The sequence below is a fragment of the Selaginella moellendorffii genome, unplaced genomic scaffold (genome assembly GCF_000143415.4).
Source record: "Selaginella moellendorffii unplaced genomic scaffold, v1.0 SELMOscaffold_7, whole genome shotgun sequence".
Classification (NCBI taxonomy): domain Eukaryota; kingdom Viridiplantae; phylum Streptophyta; class Lycopodiopsida; order Selaginellales; family Selaginellaceae; genus Selaginella; species Selaginella moellendorffii.
This window is the reverse complement of record NW_003314268.1, coordinates 1,725,364-1,746,843: the sequence shown is the minus strand read 5'-3', so window position 1 is coordinate 1,746,843 and position 21,480 is coordinate 1,725,364. Positions and strand designations below refer to the sequence as shown.

General features: G+C 49.3%; 9 protein-coding genes across 12 annotated transcripts; 5 read left to right on the top strand and 4 right to left on the bottom strand.

Annotated features, from left to right (window-relative positions):
• Window positions 1-1,923, top strand: LOC112345200 (pentatricopeptide repeat-containing protein At4g02750-like). The gene has a single exon (XM_024671515.1). The coding sequence runs from the start codon at window positions 1-3 to the stop codon at window positions 1,921-1,923; it is 1,923 nt and encodes a 640-aa protein (XP_024527283.1).
• Window positions 1,862-6,923, bottom strand: LOC9652822 (WD repeat-containing protein 11). 2 transcript variants are annotated; one of them, XM_024671013.1, is made up of 21 exons: window positions 5,899-6,923; window positions 5,574-5,832; window positions 5,307-5,394; window positions 5,069-5,253; window positions 4,886-5,022; window positions 4,768-4,834; window positions 4,536-4,710; window positions 4,371-4,476; window positions 4,241-4,316; window positions 4,001-4,183; window positions 3,787-3,953; window positions 3,641-3,734; window positions 3,398-3,590; window positions 3,061-3,341; window positions 2,901-3,007; window positions 2,710-2,854; window positions 2,566-2,658; window positions 2,444-2,517; window positions 2,339-2,392; window positions 1,989-2,282; window positions 1,862-1,927 (listed from the first exon to the last, which is right to left on the bottom strand). In XM_024671013.1, the coding sequence occupies exons 1-20, from the start codon at window positions 6,906-6,908 to the stop codon at window positions 2,027-2,029; spliced, it is 3,750 nt and encodes a 1,249-aa protein (XP_024526781.1). In that variant the 5' UTR covers window positions 6,909-6,923; the 3' UTR covers window positions 1,862-1,927; window positions 1,989-2,026. The 2 variants fall into 2 exon arrangements, with proteins under 2 accessions (XP_024526781.1, XP_024526780.1); XM_024671012.1 differs by having other exon boundaries at window positions 1,866-2,282.
• A 38-nt stretch (window positions 6,924-6,961) lies between these two features.
• LOC9652821 (F-box protein At5g39250) lies at window positions 6,962-7,893 on the top strand. The gene has a single exon (XM_002966541.2). It carries the CDS (start codon window positions 6,989-6,991, stop codon window positions 7,811-7,813), a length of 825 nt encoding a protein of 274 aa, XP_002966587.2. The 5' UTR covers window positions 6,962-6,988; the 3' UTR covers window positions 7,814-7,893.
• An 85-nt stretch (window positions 7,894-7,978) lies between these two features.
• Window positions 7,979-10,357, top strand: LOC9652820 (wall-associated receptor kinase-like 20). The gene is made up of 4 exons (XM_024671014.1): window positions 7,979-8,989; window positions 9,055-9,105; window positions 9,160-10,240; window positions 10,294-10,357. Exons 1-3 carry the CDS (start codon window positions 8,128-8,130, stop codon window positions 10,233-10,235), a joined length of 1,989 nt encoding a protein of 662 aa, XP_024526782.1. The 5' UTR covers window positions 7,979-8,127; the 3' UTR covers window positions 10,236-10,240; window positions 10,294-10,357.
• Window positions 10,293-11,573, top strand: LOC9652362 (probable plastid-lipid-associated protein 4, chloroplastic). 3 transcript variants are annotated; one of them, XM_024671021.1, is made up of 7 exons: window positions 10,293-10,363; window positions 10,416-10,717; window positions 10,770-10,883; window positions 10,940-11,038; window positions 11,092-11,166; window positions 11,227-11,294; window positions 11,341-11,573. In XM_024671021.1, the coding sequence occupies exons 2-7, from the start codon at window positions 10,418-10,420 to the stop codon at window positions 11,426-11,428; spliced, it is 744 nt and encodes a 247-aa protein (XP_024526789.1). In that variant the 5' UTR covers window positions 10,293-10,363; window positions 10,416-10,417; the 3' UTR covers window positions 11,429-11,573. The 3 variants fall into 3 exon arrangements, with proteins under 3 accessions (XP_024526789.1, XP_002966585.2, XP_024526788.1); XM_002966539.2 differs by having other exon boundaries at window positions 10,299-10,363; window positions 10,409-10,717; window positions 11,350-11,573; XM_024671020.1 differs by having other exon boundaries at window positions 10,299-10,363; window positions 10,409-10,717.
• LOC9652361 (S-adenosylmethionine synthase 5) lies at window positions 11,426-13,249 on the bottom strand. The gene is made up of 2 exons (XM_002966193.2): window positions 13,030-13,249; window positions 11,426-12,842 (listed from the first exon to the last, which is right to left on the bottom strand). The coding sequence occupies exon 2, from the start codon at window positions 12,840-12,842 to the stop codon at window positions 11,661-11,663; it is 1,182 nt and encodes a 393-aa protein (XP_002966239.1). The 5' UTR covers window positions 13,030-13,249; the 3' UTR covers window positions 11,426-11,660.
• A 236-nt stretch (window positions 13,250-13,485) lies between these two features.
• LOC9652360 lies at window positions 13,486-15,014 on the bottom strand. Its single transcript, XM_002966192.2, has one exon. It carries the CDS (start codon window positions 14,444-14,446, stop codon window positions 13,685-13,687), a length of 762 nt encoding a protein of 253 aa, XP_002966238.2. The 5' UTR covers window positions 14,447-15,014; the 3' UTR covers window positions 13,486-13,684.
• Window positions 15,015-15,088: 74 nt separating this feature from the next.
• LOC9652819 (LEAF RUST 10 DISEASE-RESISTANCE LOCUS RECEPTOR-LIKE PROTEIN KINASE-like 1.1) lies at window positions 15,089-16,514 on the bottom strand. The gene is made up of 2 exons (XM_002966191.2): window positions 16,257-16,514; window positions 15,089-16,206 (listed from the first exon to the last, which is right to left on the bottom strand). Exons 1-2 carry the CDS (start codon window positions 16,363-16,365, stop codon window positions 15,197-15,199), a joined length of 1,119 nt encoding a protein of 372 aa, XP_002966237.2. The 5' UTR covers window positions 16,366-16,514; the 3' UTR covers window positions 15,089-15,196.
• Window positions 16,515-16,564: 50 nt separating this feature from the next.
• Window positions 16,565-18,953, top strand: LOC9652818 (3-isopropylmalate dehydratase large subunit, chloroplastic). Its single transcript, XM_024671050.1, has 14 exons — window positions 16,565-16,728; window positions 16,789-16,959; window positions 17,006-17,158; window positions 17,214-17,282; window positions 17,342-17,458; window positions 17,515-17,589; window positions 17,661-17,738; window positions 17,805-17,900; window positions 17,951-18,000; window positions 18,047-18,101; window positions 18,161-18,292; window positions 18,363-18,410; window positions 18,469-18,627; window positions 18,679-18,953. The coding sequence occupies exons 1-14, from the start codon at window positions 16,600-16,602 to the stop codon at window positions 18,814-18,816; spliced, it is 1,470 nt and encodes a 489-aa protein (XP_024526818.1). The 5' UTR covers window positions 16,565-16,599; the 3' UTR covers window positions 18,817-18,953.
• Window positions 18,954-21,480: the final 2,527 nt, after the last annotated feature.

The following is a 21,480-nucleotide window of genomic DNA, read 5'->3' as shown; positions in this document are numbered from 1 at the left end:
ATGGATCGTCGCGACTGCCTTGCGGTGATTCAATCTTGCAAAACTCTTCCTTTTCTGGAGAGCTTCCACGCGAAGATAGAAAACCGAGTTGGATCTCACGATTTGTTCCTCACAAACAAGCTCATCGAAGCCTATGGGAAATGCCGGGGTTTAAAGCAAGCCAAAGCGATCTTCGATGCTCTCGGCAAGAAAGACTGTTATTCCTGGAATCTTATGATATCCGTATACATACGAAACAGTCAGCTAGACGAAGCCAAGCTGCTGTTTGACACAATGCCAAATCGGACACTGGTGTCGTGGACTGCCACGATGGCAGCATATGCCCAGAACGGGAATCTTGCTCTGGCAAAGCAGTTCTTTGATCGCATGCCAGAGAGGAATCTTATTTCCTGGACCGCAATGCTGACTGGATATGCCCAAAGTGGGCAAGTGGAAGAGGCCAAACGCATCTTTGAAGCCATGCCACTTCGGAATCTTGTGTCTTGGACTGGTATGGTTGCGGCATATGCTTTGAACGGGCATCTGGAAGATGCCTTACGTCTGTTTAACAAGATGCCTGAGAGAGATCCTGTTTCCTGGAACGCGCTTATTTCTGCATATGCTCAGGATGGGAATCTTCAAGAAGTTAAGGCCTTGTTTGATAAAATGCCGCAGAGGAGCATGGTGTCGTGGACGTCAATGCTGGTGGCATATGCTAAGAACGAGCATCTGGACCATGCTAAGAGAATGTTTAGAGAGATGCCGCAAAGGAATCTCGTTGCCTGGACGTCTATGATTGGAGCATATGCCGGTGATGGGTATCTAGAGCAAGCCCAGGAAGTATTCGACGAGATGCCCGAGTGGGAAGTGATATCTTGGAATGCTCTGCTCTCGGCATATGCCCAGGCAGGGAATCTTAAAAAGGCAGAGGAGATTCTTAGCAAAATGCCGGAGAAGAATCTGGTAACGTGGAATGCCATGGTGGCGGGATATTCGCAAAGCGGATTTCTGCGCGAGTCCATCTCAACTTACGAAATGATGCCGGAGCACAACGTAGTGTCATCGACGGCAGTGATTGCCGCCTACGCCGAAAGCGGGAAAGTCGAGGAGGCTAGGTGCTTGTTTGAAAGCATGCCTGAGAAGGATCTCATCTCTGCCTGTGCCTTATTATTTGCTTATGCCCAAAACGGGTATATGGACGAAGCCAAAATTTTGTTCCAAAGCCTGAAAGAGCACACGATCATACTATGGACTGGAATGGTGGCGGCTTATGCGCAATGTAGTTGTTTAGAAGAAGCCAAGCAGCTATTCGATCAAATGCCTGAGAAGAACATAGTGTCGTGGAACGCTATGTTTTCTGCTTATGCCCAAAAGGGTCATCTAAACTTTGCAAGGGATATGTTTGCCAGACTTCCCGAGCGAAACACCGCTACATGGAACGCACTGATTGCAGCAAATACCCAAACCGGCCATCACTCCGAGGCTTTGGAGACGTTTCACACGATGCAAATGACGGAGGTGTGCGACGACACGAGCCTGGTGCTTGTTCTCTTGGTTTGCAGTCGAGCAGGAAACGTGAAAACGAGCAAGTTTGTGTTCCAGTCGATTAGCATGGACTACCACGTCGAGTTGACGAAGCAGCACTTTGGGTGCATGGTGGATCTGCTGGGACGAGCTGGGCATCTGCGGCATGCCAAAGATCTCATCGCCAACATGCCCTTCCTGCCCGACGGCCTCGAGTGGCGATGCTTTCTCGGTGCGTGTCGAAGTTTCAATGACACTGCTCGAGGGGCTATGGCGGCCAAATCCGCTCTAGCACACGAGGAGGACGCTGCGGCTTTCGTGTTGCTGGCGAACACGTATACTGACACTGGAAAATCCGTCTCGAATAACAGAGATGAAGAGCTTGAATTCGATGAAGCAAATGTGCTTCAAATGCACTGATAAACTTGAAAACCACCGTCAAGATCAGCGCCAAAAAATCTTATTGTCGAGAAACGAATCTGTACCTCGCATTTGTGCTGCTCGGAAATCTTTTTCGATCTTGTCAGTAGAAGTTGAGACCACTGCACTGCTGAGACAAGCGGCGTTGGTGATGCGCGTAGAACTCGCAGACTGCGTTGACATCTTCCATGTGTTGGGCTAAGTCACCAGGCAAATCTAGACTATCCAACTTCGACCCGACCCCGGCTTTTGCTTCGTGACAAGCAAGGAGGAAAAGAGCTGCAACGTCCGGGCATTGAGCATTCAGAGCTCGAAGCGCCTCGGACAATGCCCCTGCCGCCACGAATAGTGTCGAAGCCCTGCATTGCGAATGGAAGTTGCATGAGAAAAAATGAGGGACTTGGAGATAACTCACTTCCAGATGTTATGCTCTGTTTGTAGAACATGCTCCGCCCAACGCTCCAAAACTCTGCAAAATGATTTGAGTTAAACAAGAACAAAATCCAAAGCGCCAGGCTACCTCGAGAGCTCTGGCCCGCTTAGTTTCGATGCAGCAAGAGTGCAGGCATCCTCCCAACGACCAGCATCTTGGAGCTGGAGAAAAAAAGGTAAATTACAGAAATGGAAGTGCCAGGGGATTACCTGTGAGCATGCTTCTTGATAACGCCCAACAGCGCAAAGCAAATGTGTGCCACCAAGTGAATCGTCCGTGGCCACCATATTCGCGGCAACAACCTGCGTTCAAGTAGAATTATACATAGATGTTTACGACCATCTAGTTCTTACTTTGATTGCTAGCTCATGTAGTCCCGGAGAGACAGCTGCCGCGAGAGTTACAGCCCGAAGAGCGTCAACATAAAAGTGAGGATTCTCTGGAGGTGTAGCCAGGAGCAGTGTAACAGCAGCTTCGAAATCTCCAGCAGATACATATCTATCAAACGTGTGAAAACCGAAGCACAAGTCACGAAAAGACTTACTCATGTACTAGCTTTTGTGCTGCCTCATCTCCCCCAAGCGTTTTGTGCCATGATATTCGTTCTTCGGATACCGCACGGACAGTAGCTCGATCGCAGGCAAAAGCTGCCTGCATAACAAATTTAGGCATCATAATGTCTACAGTATGAACGTAAGGCAGACCATCTTCTTCGTCGACCAAGTTTGTTCTTTACGCGAATTCTCGTTATCGTTTGATAGCTTGGCAGACCCCTGCTCCCTGAAAGAACTTAAACTTTCTTTCAAAGTTGGAGCAGGCTCAGTGGGTCCATCAACCAAGAGTGCAAGCGCTCTCGGAAGCTGTAGCCAGAATAACGCCTCTAAGTAATTTCCAAAATGTGCAGCCGCAAATGCCAACCGGGAAGCACATCCTTGTTTGCTTAAAGCTGTGTAATTACGTATACTTTGAGCATCCAGCAACCGTCCTGATTGCATACACCATTTTAGCATGTAGAAAATGAACAAAAACACGAGAGCTTGCCTGTCCTACGAAATGGTTCTAGTGCCTTCAACAATATTTCCAAAACCACAGAGTCTCCCATAGCGGGAAGATTGGTCTCCAGGAGAAACTGGCGTAAATCTCCAGAAAATTCAACCAAACTTTTGGATCTGTCCACAGGTGATGTACCAAACCACGAAGCAGAAACTCCGGTTTGTAGAAGTATACGAAGAGCCTGCAATTCGTGAATTGAAGTTACAAACTCTAGGTTGGAAACAGTATTACCGAAGCTTGTGGATAAGGAAGTAGCGCGGGCGAATAAACTGGCATTGGTCTTGATTTCTCCCAAGATGCCACCATCGACCTTGATCCACGGCCTCTGTAGAGATCATAACAAAGTTTAATTCGATATGCAAACACGAAAAACTCACTTCGTGGTTTGAATCTCAAGCATCCTAAAGCTCCCGTCAGCACCAACTAGGCATAATTGTAGCGGATCCTGTTTCTCTATGCGCAAAGGGTACCAGTCAAGCTCTAGCACAAGCATTCCAGCCAGCTGAGGTTGTACAAGCGAGTTGGCCACAGGGTCTTGTGTATCCTGTATTAACAAGTTAGGAAAGAAAACCTTCCAGAAGGTATGTTTACCAGATCATAAACCGCAAACGTGTTGTCATTGAACAAAACTGCGACGCGTCCTCTAGTCGAGTCATTTGCGGACACTGGGGCGAATTTAATTCTTCGAATACCTCCCCTGTGGGTGTTGAACGAAGATGATGAACCAGATGTCACATCCCACCACCGAAGATTTCCAACACGATCTCCCATAACCTGTGAAAGAAACACAAGATGGTAATGTGCATCGACAATGACATTGAAAACATTTACCACATGGGGCATCCGATATGCCATTGCAGTGACCAGAACATCCGTCAATACAAAAGATGACACAGGCCATTTGGGCCTGCCAGACAGATAAAACTCAATTACATTGGAAACCAGAAGTGGAAACGCTTACTTGAAGTCGCGAACTCTTCTGCCCCGAAGCTCAAACACTCCTAGTGAACCATTTACTAAAGCGAATGCAAAACTTTCGGCTGTTTCGTCTTGTTGCGATGCGTCCGCTGGCAAAATAAATAACCGAACTAAGTGATCACAATGAAGGTGCTTTGATTGTCCTGACCTTGATCATCACCAGCCGGAGATGCGTTAGCTGCAGCAACAGTGGAAGCTATAGTCGGGCGTTCTCGATATGCAAGAGATGGTCGATGCGATGGTAATTGCGGCGGGTCCGAAGGCTTCGGTGCTGGTGGCAATGCCCATTCCATCACAGTAAACGGCAACGCCAAAGATCGAAGCTATCAGAACAGAAATATTTTTCACTAAAAAGCAAATGAGAAAACGAAGGAAAATACCATTTGAGGATTTTTCGTCATAGCCCATACTTCTGCTGGAGCCTCCCGGAACAGAATCAGCATGTATCTGATTAAAAAGGCACTTTAAGTAGGAGTAACACAAGCAAAACTAGGCTACCTTCCAGAAGGAGAAGTCCGAAGAGCTCGCATTGGCGCTCTCTCAGGCTTTTGAAGAACGCGAAAGCATCGACTTTGGCCACTCCGTATACAAGTCAAAACAAGTCTGTTAATAAATCCACCTCCTTTTCCTTTCACCTGCGCTATAGTGAGCAAAATCGTGATGAAAGGTTGACAAATTTACCTCCGTATATGAAAAAGAAACGAGACGCGTATTTCCCAGCCAACGAATTCCTCGAACAGCATTGTTGTTATGTACAGAGAACGAGGATGTGATTGCATGGGCAGAGGGATCATGAAGTTCTAAAGTTCCCGACTGTGTGGCTAAAGCAGCAAGTGGGACAGATGGTGCCGCCGCATTTCCACCACCTGACGAAATGGAAAACCGCTTGTTAAAGAGCCTACGACACAAAAAGTTTTACCTGACATGGTTGCTAGCAAGGAAGGCACGGCGACCGCTAAAGTTATCACAGAAGATGGCAGGAGATGTAGTTGTCCAGTTAATTCTAGCTGCAGCTCAAGAAGAAGAGCAAATCCCACTGTCACGGCTGCAAGGATACCACTCCGTGTAGCTAGATTAATCAACGAGCATGAAAGTCACACCTAGCTGCTTGCTAAGTTCATGCATGCCGTACTTAACCATAACCAACACCTAAACTCCAATGCAACCAAGGAACAGAAAAACTTACTTGAAAGGCGAACTCAACATTAGAGTTTTCGCTTAGCTGATGCAAAGAATCGTGCTTCATGCGCCACTCCCATAGTCTCCCATCGTCTGAAACCGAGACGAACGTTATATGAGCTTGCTGCTTCGGAGGCTCGAGCTCGACGCCATGGGGCATTCCAATCGGGCAGAAGGTGACGGCAAGCACGGAAGGCGGAGGAACCGGGGTCCCAAACGAGGGCATGAGGCTGTCAATCTGTACAATCGAAAAAACCTGGCTGTTCCTGCAATCATACGTTCAAGCGAGAAGAATTAGTATGAGAAAACACAGAAAGACGTTTTATACTCACTCTTTTCTCTTCCAGCTGCTGAGCTTGCCGTCGACGTGAGCAAAGAACAAGAGCTCGCCACCCACGTCCGCCACCAAGTCAAGGAACTTTGCACAGCCGCGGGGTAGCGGCATGGACGAGAGTGTCATCCCCAAGTGTAAGTCGAAGACCACAATCTCTCTGGGAAGAACCACGTAGAGAATGCCCCGGCTGGCTCCAAACGACGAGGAGAAGTGGCATCGAGCAGAGGTTCCCATCACCATGGAAGGCAATGCAGCCGCAGTCGTGGAATTGGAAGCTCCTCCACCACCCGAAGACGGAGTTCCCCCTGTTCCACTGGCACTGCTAGCGCTACTGGACGATCGGTCGCGTTCGTCATGATCGCCAATGCTTCTAGCTTCCAGCTGATAACTCTTGGATAAAACACTATTGTTCTCGGTCCCAGTAACCAGTATCGAGAGAAGTAAACCTTTGACTCCCAGAGCACAGAGCTGGCGAGAATCCAAAGGATCGCAACGCAGGCAAGTGAGAGTATCCGCGGCGTCATACCTCCAGATCGCGGATCTCGAGCGAGGATCCCAGATCACGAGCAAATTCGCGCCATGGATTGCCGCCAGCAACCACGACGGATGCGAATGGATCCAGCAGAGATTATAAACGCCACCGCTGCTAGAACCGGTGTTCTTGTCGTCCCCGAGCCAGGTCGCGACCAAACCCGAGCTCACATCCCAGATTGCGATCCTCCCCTGCCGATCGCCCGCCGCCAATTGGAGCTTTTGTGGGGCCGAGAGATCTTCCATGGCAGAATGGGGCAATCCCTGGGGCAGCCACTGCAATGCTGAGACATAGGACGCCGGGAGCGATGGCCGGGGCGCGGGCATTGGCAGCACGAGCAGCAGCTGCATGGATCGAACATCCACAAGAACGATCGCGCTACCGGCTCCATAGGCCAGCAACCCGTGCGCGCTGCAATCTGCACACCCCGCATTCTCCCTGCTCGCCGGTCCCGGCATGACCATCGCCATCGCCATCGCAAGAGCCCTAAAATGTAAACCCGCCCTAGGGTTAGGTCAAGGAAGGAAAAGAGAGAGAAAACAGGGTCGTCGTCGCCATGGACGAGGAGGGCCAGATGGGCGAAGTGCTCAAGGAAGTCTTCCCCCTCCTCACGGGGAGGGATCTTGCGGCGTGCATTTGCGTGTGCCGGCAGTGGCGAGACGTGGGCAGGGACGATTTCCTCTGGCGACGCCTCTGCGCTAGCCGCTGGCCATCGATCTGCCTCAATTCCAGCAATTCCCACCAGCGATCCACAATCGGATCATCCACAATTGGGGCAATTCGCGGCTACCGCAATCTCTTCTCCACAATCGCGAGGAGCAAGAGGAACCGGGCACTCCCGGCGCCCAAGCTGTGTTTCAGGGACCTGGAGTTCTACGTCGACGTGTGGGTAGGGCGGAAGTCCGTATACTCGGCCATTGTGGCTGGGCCGGTCGTACAGTCGCGGATCAAGGACCCGCCAGAGGGAATCTGCGACAGCATGCGACAGCATCTTCTCAGCAGCGAGTACAAGATGAGCGTCCCAGTGCTGCCCTATTTCCAGTTTAGCCCTAGCAGCGATGTCAGCGACAGCGACGATGGCGTTTGTAGCATGTCCATGCTCGTGAGGCGCAAGGACAGTGATCAGATCGCTACCATCATCGACGGCTCGCGGTTCACGTACGTGGACGGCCTGGAGAAGCGCGCGCACGCCTACGACTACCTCCACATCTCGCCGCTGTACCCGTTCCTCTCGGAGATTAGGGCTTGGGTGGCGCTGCTACTTGTGGAGAGGCCGCCAAATACGATGGCCGAGGTGTTTGGGATCGAGCTGGATTTCCTTGACACGGCTAGCTCCGACGATGAGGTCCTCTTGCTCCTCGACATCCTCGACTGGAAGTAAAAGTTAAACTGCAATGTCGTACTCCCAGTAAATGTAAATTATAATGTACGGCTATCAATTCTCTTACAAGTTTAAAATGATTCTGGGAACTTCTGCGAAACAGTGCTTGTGATTCGCGAACCGATGATGATGATGATGAGAATACTACCTATGTTTGTATGCTCGCCTTGACCCGCATATAAAGACAAATTCAAGAAAACGGCGCAGTGGAAGCGAGAAGAAATTTCGGTGCTTTCTTGGCTGGCAAGCAGCGCCGCGATCCATTAGACCAGCAGCATTCTCTTCCTGATTGTCTTCCCAGGAAATTTTCATCCATGGCGCTCCCATTTCAATGCAGGAGGATTGGAATCCTCCAAACCCTCGCCCCAGCGGCGATCGTCTCCAAGATGCTAGCATTCTCCCTTCTTCTCCTCTACTTCTCCCAGATCTGCGATGGCGCTTCTCCCTATCAATGCCCTAGCTGCGGCAACGCGACGGTGCCATTTCCTCTCAGCACCGATCCATCCTGCGGCAGGCCAGACTACGCGATCCTGTGCCGCCAGGGAAATCTCGAGCTCCAGGCGCTCAATGGCCGCTACTCGATCCAGCGCATTGACCGCGAGTCTCGAAATATCGTCATCTCCTCCATGCCGCTGGCGCCGGCGAGCTGCACGACGCTGGACGCGATCAATCCCTCGCCGGCCAGCGGCGGCAGTGGCGGCCTGGTGCTCAATCAAAGCCAGGCATTCAATGTCACGAGCAGCAACACGATCCTCTTCCTCAACTGTTCTTCAATCTTGCTGCGATCGCCGCTCAATTGCTCCTCCAGTAGCGTCTGCCACCGCTACATCGATTCCACGCCCAGCGCCAGCGCCTGCCGGGGCGATAATCTCTGCTGTAGCTTCACGGCTGGGGGATCTAGCACATCCCACACTATCCGAACGAGAACCGATGGATTGGGCTGCTCGGCATACGTGAGCGTCGTGCGTATGGATCAGAGCTTAGATCCCAGGCAATGGAGCTATGGTGTGGAGCTGGGATGGGCGCCGCCCAGGGAGCTCCAGTGTGGCGGCGAGGGAGACGATTGCGACACCGAGGATTCATCGTGTAGGATGGATTCTACGAGCGGGGGCTTCCGGTGCTTGTGTGATCCAGGCTACGTCTGGAATTCCGACGAAGGGGTTTGCTCCAGCACAGGTATGTGATCAAGAATTATTTTCGTTTCGTCGGAGTTTTAGGGTTCTTCGTTTCATGTCTCTCAGCTTGCAATGGCGCTGGCTGTTCGCGATCCAACAACGCGATCCTTATCGCAGGTAGGGACAGATTTCTTGCTCGATTCTCTTACAATAAAATGCTCGCTCTTCCAGGTCTTGCATCGGGAGGCGCGGTTTTGGCAGCAATACTAGCCACTGCGATCTTCGTTGTCCACAAAAGAAGATCTAGGAGGGCGATGAAGCGGGCAAGCAGGGCACAAGAGCTCGCACTGATCATGTCCAATGCTGGCGGAGGAAAAACTTCAAGGATCTTTACCGCGGGAGAGATGAAGCGTGCCACGAACAACTTTTCCAAGGAGAGGCTCTTGGGAACGGGTGGATTTGGAGAAGTCTACAAGGGAACTCTCGATGATGGAGTGGTCGTTGCGATCAAGCTGGCCAAGCTTGGAAACATCAAAGGCAGGGACCAGGTGATCAACGAGGTGCGCGTTCTCTCGCAAGTGAATCACAGGAACTTGGTCCGGATCTGGGGTTGCTGCGTTGATACTGGCGAGCCTCTAGTCGTCTACGAATACATTCCCAATGGCACTCTCTACGAATGGCTTCATGTGGGCAGAGGTTTTCTTGACTGGAGATCTCGGCTTCGAATAGCTTTGCAAACTGCCGAAGGTCTGGCCTATCTCCACTCAGCAGCGTATCCACCGATTTACCACCGAGACGTGAAGTCCAGCAACATACTACTCGATAACTCTTTGGTTGCCAGAGTTTGCGACTTTGGGCTGTCGAGGTTAGCCGAGCCAGACTTAAGTCACGTCTCGACTTGTGCACAGGGGACTTTGGGCTATTTAGACCCGGAGTACTACAGGAAGTATCAGCTGACAGACAAGAGTGACGTCTACAGTTTTGGTGTCGTTCTACTGGAGCTGGTTACGTCTCAAAAAGCCATCGATTTCTCCAGGGACCAAGATGACATCAACCTGGCAATGTATGTCATTGCGAGAACCGAGAGAGGGGACGTCATGGATGTGGTTGACAAAAGGCTGCTTGATTTTCACAACGGTGATAACGCCTTCGAAGTCGTGACTAGAGAAACCATTGTTGGTGTGGTGATGTTGGCGCTTAATTGTCTTCGGGAGAGCAAAGACGAGCGTCCGACAATGAAGGAGGTCTCGGATGAGCTCAACTACATCATCGAGACTTACGATACCGCTGAGGTCTACAAATTCTAGCAAAGGTAGAAATTTTGTTTCATAATTTCTGATTCTTAACCTCACTCTGGTTCACCAGGAGCGGGTCAAGCAGAAGAAAAGTTGAGCTTGAGCAGTAAAACTTAACGTCACGTTTAGATTTCTTCAAGGTAAGCAGAGATTTTCTCTTAGAAATCAAGACATTTCGCTGATAGGCCCTAGGCATGGCGTTGGCGAGTTTTCAAACAGCTTCCAGTAGGAATGGGCGACTTTCAGCGACACTGTCACCAGCCCTTGGGAAGTCAAGCGTGTTTATCATGCCTGAGATCGGTAGGAAACGTCAATTTCTCTCTTACCGTGTGGATGTAGCGCGTAGAATGCAAGCTACAAACAGGCTCAGCGAGGTATTGCCATTTCTGAAGCAAGGTGATAAAGATGCGGTGAAAAAGGAGCTTCTGTCAGAGATTGAGCCGCTGGACAGAGGGGCAGCAGCCACGGAAGACGATCGAATGCGTATCGACAAGGTATGGAAGAGCTTCATATCTGGCAAAAAAATGTATTTATCTTTGGAAACAGCTTGCTCAGAAGTTGGAGGCTTTAAATCCCACCAAAGCACCACTGAAGTCGCCTCTACTCAACGGAAAGTGGGAGCTTTTATACACGACATCACAATCCATACTCAAATCGAACGTACGTATACTCTGTCTTTGCTACGGCTGACGTTGTAAACTGTTCCTCACGTGCAGCGTCCAAAGCTGCTGCGGCCGAATGGACCAATCTACCAGGCGATCAACAACGACACTTTGAGAGCTCAAAACTTAGAAACCTGGCCCTTCTTCAACCAGGTTGACGTCAGTCAGTATTTCATGATATCCGATTCCTTATACTTGCGTTGTAGGTGACCGCAAATCTAACCCCTGCAAGCTCTTCCAAAGTGGTGGTCAATTTTGATTTCTTCAAAATCGCAGGCTTGGTAAAGTGTCAATCGCTGCTAGTGTATGTACAGGAACTCTAAAAAAAACGTGCAATTCAGATTCCAATCAAGGCTCCAGGACGCGCACGAGGAGAACTGGATGTAACTTACCTGGACGAAGATTTGCGGTGAGCTTGAACGTCTTTTGCGTTTCATGCTCTGATCAACTCCTGGCTGTTGCAGCGTCTCTCGCGGTGATCGGGGAAACTTGTTCGTGCTAAAGATGTTCGACCGGAGCTATCGAGTTCCAACACAAGGATAGAAGAAGAGTTGTCTTTTTCTTATTATCGAGCAAAAGCAGTATAACAAATGGGACACAGCGGAGGGGCTGGGAGGTACATCAATGCTTGTTAGGAGCTAACTAGCAAAATACGCATGATCAAACCAATCTTTTCCAGTTTGTTTTTTTTTTTTTTTTTTGTTCTTTTTTCCTTTGTTTTCGTCGTCGTTCCTGTGCTTCATTCTCACGTACTTTGTTCTTTGTTGGCCAGGTCTCAAGCATCAGCCTTGTCGTACTTGAGTGGCTTTGTCGTCTCCCAGCTGAAGTCTGGGTCGTCCCGACCAAAGTGACCGTAGGCCGCCGTCTTCTGGTACCGCTTGTTCCCACCACGCTTCAAATCCAGATGAATCGCGATCATTCCCGGCCGGAAGTCAAAGTTCTCCTTGATGAGCTTGAGGATCTCACCGTCTGGAACCTTGCCAGTGCCATACGAGTCGACGAACACCGACAGCGGCTCCGGAACTCCAATGGCGTAAGACACCTGAACGATGCAGCGGCGAGCCAGCCCCGCCGCCACCACGCTCTTGGCCGCCTGCCGCACAATGTAGGCACCGCTGCGATCCACCTTGGTGGGATCCTTTCCGGAGAAGGCACCACCTCCGTGAGCTCCCCATCCGCCGTAGGTGTCGATGATGATCTTCCTGCCGGTCAGGCCAGCGTCGCCGTGAGGGCCGCCGATGACGAACCTCCCGGACGGGTTGAGATGGAAGATGGTCTTCTCATCCAGGTACTGCTCGGGGATCACCGGCTTGATAACGTACTCTCGCAGGTCCGCGGCGATCTGATCGTTGGTCACGGTCTCGTCGTGCTGGGTGGAGATGAGGACGGTGTGGACGCGGATTGGAACCATAGCTCCACCTTCGTTGCGGTACTCGACGGTCACCTGGGTCTTGCCATCCGGGCGGAGCCACTTGCAAGTTCCGTTCTTGCGGACCTCGGTGAGCTTGGCGCCGAGCTTGGTGGCCAGGACGTGGCTGAGCGGCATGAGCTCCTCGGTCTCGTCCGTGGCGTAGCCAAACATGTGTCCCTGGTCGCCGGCTCCGATCTCCTCGGGCTTCTTGGTGAGGTGGCCGTGGACGCCCTGCGCGATGTCGGGGCTCTGCTGCTCGATGTTGACGAGCACCTTGCACTTGTCCGCGTCCAGGCCGACGTCGTCCGAGGTGAATCCAATCCCGCGGCAGGTGTCGCGGACGATCTTCTCGTAGTCGACGTTGGCCTTGGTCGTGATCTCGCCGAAGATCATCACCATGTTGGTCTTGGTGCACGTCTCGCAGGCCACCTTGCTGTCCGGGTCCTGTTCCAGGCACGCATCCAGGATGGCGTCCGAGACCTGGTCGCAGAGCTTGTCCGGGTGACCCTCATTCACGGACTCCGAGGTGTACAAGAAGGAATCCATCTGTACGTTCACAAAAGAATCAAACTGTGAGAAGCGCCACCAAAAACCCTGTGAGCGGCGACAATCTAGGGAGAATCTAGGGAGAAAATGCGAAGGAAACCTAGGCGAGAAGAGAGAAGCAATAAATCTGGGAAACCTAGTCCTAGAACACGAAGATTCAAGCGGGGAAAACCCCTGGCTCACTTACCTCGATTGGAATGCGAGCAGATCTGGAGGCGCCGCCGCGAGATCTGTGCTGCTGCCGGTGGTGCGCGATGGATTGCGCGGCGGATCGAGGAGGAGGAGATTGGGGCGGCACGAAGACGCAGTAGGCGCGCCCTGGGGCTTTTGAAGCAACCGGGGTCAACAAAAGCTCGCTGCTGGCCGCTCCAAGCTTACCAACCCTTCCCACGGTAGCTAGACTGTGGCCAGCCGTACCGCCCGCTTTTGGATTTGTGCCACTGGCCCACATGGAGCGAATCCGTGACGCGAATATACTCGCCCGTTTCAAACCGCTGCCACGGTTCGAATCCCTCCCCTAAAATCCTAAAAATTAGGGCACCACCATTTAAAGGCGCCACCTTTCCCTTTCGCTTTTCTTTACAAGATGGTCCATTCTTTTATGTCGAGTGTCGTACGCTCTTCGTACGTCCTTTTCTATGGATGGATGAATGCTTTCATGGATCCACTCATTCACTGCCCAGATTACAACAGCCACCACCACCCGTGGAAAGTTTTAAATGCCGCGAAAAACCAGCAAATCGAGGAAAATATCATCCGCATCCGCCATGGTCGTATCAAGAATATCAACGCAAATGGCTGGGACATTTTTCCCATTTCAATCCAAAACGAACAAACACTTTCTACAAGCAATCGAAGAAGAAATCGTCGTCCTCGAGATGGAGCTCTGCCACCAAATCCGCAAATGCGAGCTTGATGGATTCGTGCTGGTCTGGCGAATTTAGAGCGATGTAGCAGTAGAGCAGCTCCTGGAGCTCGGGCCACTCGAAAATTCCATTCTCGCGCACCATTTGCTCCATGGAAACCCTAAAATCGTTGTAGGGGTCGCAGGATTCCATCACTAGAGGGATGGCATTGCTGGCTGGGCCGCGCAGATCTGGAGGCAATGCCGCGGACAAGCTGTGATTTCTTCGTCGCTGCCTCGTGATCTTGGCAAGATATTCATCTTTGGTGTGGTCTTCTTCTTTCTTTGTGCATGCTTGCCCGGATTCTTGATCCCAATGCGCGATTTCTGGATCCCCTTGTTCGATTTCGCTGCAAGATGACTCGATTCCAGCGCTTGGTGCTATAGTCGTAGCGTCGCAGCAGTCGAATCCCGAGATTTCGAGCCTGCTCTTGAGCGCGCAAACGTCGAGGTCGCGGCTCCCGTAGCTCGACATGGACGAGAATTCCAGATCCCACATCTTCTCGACGTCGGCAATGCGCGCCTCGATTGGCACCGTTGCCCGCGCTAGCTGCTCCTCGATTTTCTTGGCGTCCAGCGATTCCCCTGTTTTGGCAGACAATTTCTCCCCTGGCTGATCCATTGCTTTGGATTTCGGTGATAGATCTTTGGAACTCCAGGACCTCGCCATACGCGAGAAGCTAAAATGCGTTCTTTTCATGGCCGAAGAGGAAAGATTTGAATGAGGTAGAAAGATCAAAGAAAAGAAAGAGTTCGTGCAGAGAAAGAAGCGCTGGAAGAAAGTCTTCGACGACGAAGAAAGGATCGATTGGCGCTTTCTACTGCCTACTGCGATGTCGATCGAGGCTATATATCCTTGGGACTCCACCGCGAGATTAATCCCCGCGATTCTACCCTAGCCAGCTCGATCCAGGCAGCCAAATCGCCACGGCTTCATCCCCCCATTTACTGGAAAAGATCCGCCATCTCGATCTCACACTTTCGCAGCAGCAGCAGTATAGCAGCATTCGTCCAGCTCGCGAGGATGAGAAAAATTCTTGGGCAGGAAATTTATTCCTCCATCGAAAACCTTTGGAATCTTCACTACCCCTTACAGGAACAATGGAAATCTCTCACGCAGTCGTAGGGGCCCCGCCTCATTCCACACTCGTTCTCACAACTGGCGGTTTCTCATTTAAGGAGCGACATGGCCTCCACACCAGCCCAGAGAAATTCCTCCCCGCCCAGATCAATCATCTCACCGGGGGGCCCAAGAGCCCTAAAACTTGCCATGTACTACATTCTCTCGCGAGCATATTCTACCGGATATGCTCCCGAGGGCTACATTCCAACCGCAATCCCAGCCGCAAAATGGTCACACGTGTATAAGCAACAGGACAAAAAGAAAGCTATCCAGCTCCGATCAAACATCGCATTTTTAACGAATAAAAAGGATTCTTGGGATCGGAAATTAGGGTTCTTCCGCGACATGGATTAGGGCGGCAGCCACTTCCCCCATCCGCGGCCGATCCTCGGGATTCGCGGCCAGGCACTGGAATGCGATCTCGGCAACGCGCAGCGCCATCGCCCTCACCATGCAATTCCTGGCGGCCTCCAGGTGGGGATCGATAATCTGCTCGAACGCGCCGGCCTGGAGCATCCCCACGGCGTAGGGCGCGAGATTGACGCGCTCGCGCGAGAAATCCACCGCCGGCTTGGCGGTGATGAGCTCCATGAGCAGCACGCCAAAGCTGTAGACGTCGCTCTTGTCCGTGAGCGCGTAGCACTGGTGGTACTCGGGGTCCAGGTATCCCGCCGTGCCTTGCGCCCCGATTGACACGTGGCCTTCAACCGCGGCGGCGGCGGCGGCCGCTTTGGAGAGCCCGAAGTCGCCCAGCTTGGCGTGGAAGCCCTCGTCCAGGAGGACGTTTGTGGATTTGACGTCGCGGTGGAGGATCGAGTAGGAGTGGAGGTATGCCAGGACCTGGGCGATGTCGATGGCGATGGCGAGCCGTGTGAGCCACGGCAATCGCGATTTCTTGGTGTGGAGGTGATCGGCGAGGGTGCCATTGCCCACGAATTCGTAGACGAGGAGGAGGGATTGGCCGTCGGTAGAGCAGCCCAGGAGCTGGACGAGATTTGGGTGCTTGAATCGCGAGAGGATGTCGATCTCCGCCATGAACTGGGGCGATGCTTGCTGGGGCGATCGGTGGAGGAGCTTCACCGCGACGACGTCGCCTCCACCGCCAAGGGTTCCTGCGTAGACTGTGCCAAATCCACCATCGCCCAGCCGGCGATTCTCGGAGAATCCGTTCGTGGCGAGCTCCATCTCCTGGAAGGAGAATTGGCGGACTTGGGAGAGGGATTTGCGCGCCGACTGGCCCAATTCGAGCTGCGTTTTGCTACACTGCCGGTGGAGCTCTTTCCTGGCGTAGATGATGATCATTGTCAAGGTGAAAACCGCCAGGAAGCACGCAAATCCTGCCAAGAACACGTATCAATTTCCCTTGGATGAATGGATCGTTCAATACCTACGAGAAGGTGTCTCTGGAGCGGGTGGTTCAATCCATGATCGTAACCACTCAGTGGAGGAGCGATTTGTGTAGCGTTTGCATCGACAGCGAGTGCCAGGATGATCATCCTCTTCTCAAGTCGATTCGATTTTACGTTTCTTTGAGTGTCACGGGATCGGTCAAAGTGCGTGTAAAGTAGGACAATGACCGGAGGACTTTGACCATAAACATAAAACCTTCTAGAGCGCTGCGAAGTTTAAAGATAAAATAGAATCTTCCTAGGGATATTCTTCCCCACGTGTCACTCTATCTCAGCCGTCAAATTTGAGAGCCTCGAAATAGGGTTTAGGGTTTGTGGATCATGGAAGGCGCGATGCTGCATTCGTCCTATTTCTCCGTGAACGCCAGGCCGATGAGCAGGCGCAGCAGCACCATTTCGGCAGTGATGGCGCCGCCGCAGCAACAGCGAGCCCCTGCTTCCACTGGAGCGGTAAGTTTTTCCCCGCATTCGAGCTACAGTTTGTGGATTTCGTCCTGGATTTTCTCTCAGGTGAAGCACGCAATGACACTGACTGAGAAAATTCTCGCTCGCGCTTCCGAGAAGACAAAATTGGTGCCTGGGGAGAATGTGTGGGTCAATGCCGATGTTCTCATGACACACGATGTTTGCGGGCCTGGGACCATTGGGATCTTCAAGAAGGAATTCGGTGCTAACGCTAAAGTACGTATGCTACACATTTTTCTCTTTTCTAGATCTGTGCCCTCAGGTTTGGGATCGCGAGAAGATTGTGATCATCCCCGATCACTACATCTTTACTGCGGACGAGCGCGCTAATCGAAATGTGGATATTTTGCGGGACTTTTCAAAAGAGCAAAGTATCAAGTATTTTTACGATATCACTGACAGGAGTGACTTTCGGGTACGTTTGCGGTGTTTGTACGTGATTCTGTCGCTCTAACCCGGATTTGATGCAGGCGAATCCCGACTACAAGGGTGTTTGCCACGTTGCTCTTGCTCAAGAAGGTCACTGCCGTCCGGGCGAGGTGAGTCTGATATTTGATGTCTTGTATTGCGTGAGAGACGGTTCAGTTGTTGTCTCTAGGTTCTTTTTGGAACTGACTCGCATACTTGCACTGCTGGAGCGTTTGGACAATTCGCTACTGGAATAGGAAACACCGATGCTGGTTTCATCATGGGAACTGGAAAAATTTTACTAAAGGCAAGTAGGCGCTTTTTGCATCTTTGTTTCTTCTTACAAGCTTCGCTACTGTCTAGGTGCCCGGAACATTGCGATTTGTTCTTGATGGAGAAATGCCGTCATATTTGCTGGCCAAGGATTTGATACTGCAGGTGTGTTTGGATCTTTAGCGAGAGCTGGCTCCCTGTACTTGAAGTACTTATATGCGCGTTGAGGCACACAGATCATTGGAGAGATCACTGTTTCCGGTGCAACATACAAATCAATGGAGTTTGTTGGGACAGCTGTAGAACGTATGACGGTCAGTTCTTTTTCCCCTTACCTCATCGAGATTGTCCACCTGATTTCGAGATCGGAACTCACGCAGATGGAGGACAGAATGACGTTGTGCAATATGGCGATTGAAGCTGGAGGCAAAAATGGCGTTGTGCCTGCTGATGAAGTCACCTATAGTTATCTGAAGGTAAGTTTTAGTTTATTTGTTCGAGGAGACGACCTGTCTTGATTCTTCAGGGCAAAACAGAAAAGGAGTTTGAATCCGTGTATAGTGACGCTGGCGCGACGTAAGCATTGAATGCTATGCCTTGCGTCATGTTGATACTTTTGCAGGTTTATACAGGAGTATAGAATTGATGTATCCAAGCTTGAACCAGTTGTTGCGAAGGTAACTGTAATTGTCTTGACCACTTGCACTCGGTCTGTTTATAATTTTTTTGTGTGCAGCCGCATTCTCCGGATAAACGAGTATTAGCCAGGGACTGCAAAGATGTGAAGATCGACCGAGTGTACATTGGCTCCTGCACGGGAGGCAAGACGGAGGACTTTGTAGCTGCAGCCAAGCTCCTCAACAAAGCCGTGAGTAAAAGAGCTTTTTTTTTTTAGCTCCCTGCGGCTTACATTTCCTTTCTTTGTTTAACTTCCGCAGGGCCAAAAAGTCAAAGTTCCAACGTTCCTCGTGCCGGCAACACAAAAGGTTCATTCATTCTTTTTTCGTTTCCCTATTAGTTCATCCAAAACTAATGGATCAACAGGTATGGGTGGACTTGTACGCAATGCCACTCCCCGAGGCAGACGGGAAAACGTGCGCACAGATCTTCGAGGAGGCTGGATGCGACACTCCCGCTTCTCCCTCGTGTGCCGCATGCTTGGGGGGTCCCAAAGACACCTATGCTCGAATGAATGAGCCCAAGGTAATGTTGTTTAAGTTCTCCCTTTGTCCTCTTGCCTTAGAGAACCTTCAGGTGTGTGTTTCAACCACGAATCGCAACTTTCCTGGACGCATGGGCCACAAAGAAGCGCAGATTTATCTGGCGTCTCCATACACTGCCGCGGCCTCGGCTCTCACGGGCTTTGTCTCGGACTGCCGCGACTTCTTGTAGTTTTTTGCAGAAAATGTGAAAGGAAGCACGAAATATATATATATATATATATATATGTAGAGACTGAAAGGCTCCTCACAGCAGTTTATTATGAGCATGTACGTGATCTAGGGAGAACACGAAAGTCTCATGTATAACTGCCTTCTAGCAGCGTTTTCTGCTCCCGGGCAGGATCAAAGTGCTGTCTTTTGTACCGAGAGATGCTGCTGGCTCTCTTGGCTGGGGCTCACATGCACCACGTCAAGCTATTTTGCAATGCTAAGCGTCTATAGGAAGGGAGCACAGGCAGCGACTACTTTTTCCTCTCTTACATGCATATATCACTGGTGATTGCAGAGCACATTCGAGTAATGGTGGTAGCTAAACTGCCTCTCGATTGCCTCAAATTTTATCCAGTGTATGCAAAGTTCCCACCGCAAAGAAAAATACAGTTCTGAAACAGAAGGCTGGTTTCCACTGTTATCCAATGGTGAATTTGCTCAAAACCTTACTTCCACCTGCTGTCAATGGTGATCAAATGTCCATTCATTTGCCCAAAACCTTACCTGGCTGCTCAAGAAATAAGATAGTAGATCTCAGCCATGGATAAATCACCCTTTATTAATATATTAAGTATTATTATTATCAATTATATTAATTAATTAAAAAGTGATTTTTAACTTTTGCAAATATAATGCATTCACTTTATTTAGGTCTCGGTTATATTAATGAGGGCATTAATTAATTAATTAAAAAGTGATTCTACTGCTAAGGCCTAGAAGAAGAGTTTATACAATTTTTTATTGTTGCTATTTACAAAGTTTGCAAACATACTCACATCGTATTTCAATTGTTATAGAGATTGGTAAGTGATATATATATTTAGATGGGCTCTGCCACATCATCATGCCCTGCATTAAACACATGGAAGGGAAGACTAATGCCACATTAGACCACTACATCAAGAAAGGTAAAGTGAAAAATTACAAGGGCTTCTTTAACTCTTTCCTAAAGTGAGAGTGACATCTATTGTACAAGTTTGTGACATTTGCCATTGGTGTGCTTGCATAACTGACATTGCTGCACATATCTCTCACTAGTTTTGGCATACCTAGCCATTTTCTTGCTTGGCACTTGTCTCTTGCTTGCCACCCATTTTCTACTTACTTTATTCTCTCTCAAACTCTTGGCTTCTCTCTCCAGCACATAGTAAATATGGCTAGGGTTTTTGTAAGTGTCATTGATTGTGGGCAGCACTAGTACCAAGGTTTTTTCTCATGGGCATAGGTGTTGCAATGTGTAAGAGCTAAAATTAGTGATTGAGGACCAATTGACATTAATAAAGATTGATTGTAGGCTAGTAAAGAGCACAAGTTTTTTCTTGTAGTATACCATGGGTGTTGCAACAAGGTAGTTCTTTTTTTTTATCTAGCCATCACAACTTCTCATGTGCATATAGGTTTCAAAGAGTAAAAGGGCAAAGATCAATTGTAAACACCATTCTTATATATTGTGTATAACACATGTAATCATGGGATGAAATTTATATATATTGTCACCATGGATCCTTGAAACCTTATGGATAAATAAGGATAAAACAGTCACTAAAGGCTCAATTATTTTATTTCTAGTTACATTAAAGGGAGAGAGATGTGGCATCAAAGCAAATAACATGAGTTAGATTCTCATTTATTAGTGGCTACTAAAAAATATAATATACCCTTGAACAAAATATATTCTTACCCGATTCCCATTTTTTAGTGGCTACTAAAAAATATAATATACCTTTGAACAAGATATATTCCTACCCTAATTCCCATTTATTAGTGGCTACTAAAAAATATAATATACCCTTGAACAAAATATATTCCTACCCTTAAATTTAAAATTGTACGTATTGAGCATCCATATATATATTTTTCCTCTTATGGGTATCCACCACAGTGGGACTATAGTACGGGTGGATAACTAGTTACCTCACTTGAAAATAGAGATTTGGAAGGAAAATGGAGATTTGGCTCATTAAATCATATTGACACATTTTCGTGAGCATGATATAGGTGAAATATTTTACATTTTAATTAATTTATAATTTGTCTTTCATTTTTGTTGCATTGAGAAACATTCTCACTACATTGAGGTGGGTGAAGAGAATTCATCTATGGAGTATGCATAATGTAACTCCTCCACTACTAACAATGCCATTAGTTTCCATGAGTTGGAAAAGGGGATACAAACAACAATAGTAGAACAGAGTAACATCTAACCATGCTAGATGATGCTCTCATGAAGATAAACGAGGGGATATAAGCAACAATAGTGAAACCAAATGATCTAGATGTGCCAAAAGATGTGCCAAGTGGCATATTTATCCTGTAGTGTGGGACATTAATTATTTATGATTTTTATTTTCAAATTTTAATATTAAATTTTAATCTCTTTGCAACAAGTCATTCTTGCCTTTGTCTAGCAACTTCAAGAAGTTTATGTGACTCTTGTTATGGCTTTACCCAATGCAATTAATTAAAGAGAATGATTGGTTAAGAGTTTTGGGAGAGTTAAATGTTCTTGAGTCTAAGTAATAATGACTTCCCAAAAAGTTCAAGTTTACACTGAACTCAAGACACAACACAAATACAGTTATGATAAATCTCTATACAAGGAGCCATCACGTGAAAAAATAAA

Coding starts and splice junctions, on each gene's coding strand:
- LOC112345200 (XM_024671515.1), top strand. CDS start 1: ATGGATCGTCGCGACTGCCTTGCGGTGATTCAATCTTGCAAAACTCTT.
- LOC9652822 (XM_024671013.1), bottom strand. CDS start 6,908: ATGGCGATGGCGATGGTCATGCCGGGACCGGCGAGCAGGGAGAATGCG. Junction 4,711..4,767: donor TGACGAAAAATCCTCAAATG/GTATTTTCCTTC, acceptor CTGTTCTGATAG/CTTCGATCTTTGGCGTTGCC. Junction 2,393..2,443: donor AGCGGGCCAGAGCTCTCGAG/GTAGCCTGGCGC, acceptor ATCATTTTGCAG/AGTTTTGGAGCGTTGGGCGG.
- LOC9652821 (XM_002966541.2), top strand. CDS start 6,989: ATGGACGAGGAGGGCCAGATGGGCGAAGTGCTCAAGGAAGTCTTCCCC.
- LOC9652820 (XM_024671014.1), top strand. CDS start 8,128: ATGGCGCTCCCATTTCAATGCAGGAGGATTGGAATCCTCCAAACCCTC. Junction 8,990..9,054: donor AGGGGTTTGCTCCAGCACAG/GTATGTGATCAA, acceptor CATGTCTCTCAG/CTTGCAATGGCGCTGGCTGT. Junction 9,106..9,159: donor CAACGCGATCCTTATCGCAG/GTAGGGACAGAT, acceptor TCGCTCTTCCAG/GTCTTGCATCGGGAGGCGCG.
- LOC9652362 (XM_024671021.1), top strand. CDS start 10,418: ATGGCGTTGGCGAGTTTTCAAACAGCTTCCAGTAGGAATGGGCGACTT. Junction 10,718..10,769: donor ATCGAATGCGTATCGACAAG/GTATGGAAGAGC, acceptor CTTTGGAAACAG/CTTGCTCAGAAGTTGGAGGC. Junction 11,295..11,340: donor TACCTGGACGAAGATTTGCG/GTGAGCTTGAAC, acceptor ATCAACTCCTGG/CTGTTGCAGCGTCTCTCGCG.
- LOC9652361 (XM_002966193.2), bottom strand. CDS start 12,842: ATGGATTCCTTCTTGTACACCTCGGAGTCCGTGAATGAGGGTCACCCG.
- LOC9652360 (XM_002966192.2), bottom strand. CDS start 14,446: ATGAAAAGAACGCATTTTAGCTTCTCGCGTATGGCGAGGTCCTGGAGT.
- LOC9652819 (XM_002966191.2), bottom strand. CDS start 16,365: ATGATCATCCTGGCACTCGCTGTCGATGCAAACGCTACACAAATCGCT. Junction 16,207..16,256: donor CCAGAGACACCTTCTCGTAG/GTATTGAACGAT, acceptor TGTTCTTGGCAG/GATTTGCGTGCTTCCTGGCG.
- LOC9652818 (XM_024671050.1), top strand. CDS start 16,600: ATGGAAGGCGCGATGCTGCATTCGTCCTATTTCTCCGTGAACGCCAGG. Junction 17,159..17,213: donor CTGACAGGAGTGACTTTCGG/GTACGTTTGCGG, acceptor GATTTGATGCAG/GCGAATCCCGACTACAAGGG. Junction 17,283..17,341: donor GTCACTGCCGTCCGGGCGAG/GTGAGTCTGATA, acceptor TGTTGTCTCTAG/GTTCTTTTTGGAACTGACTC.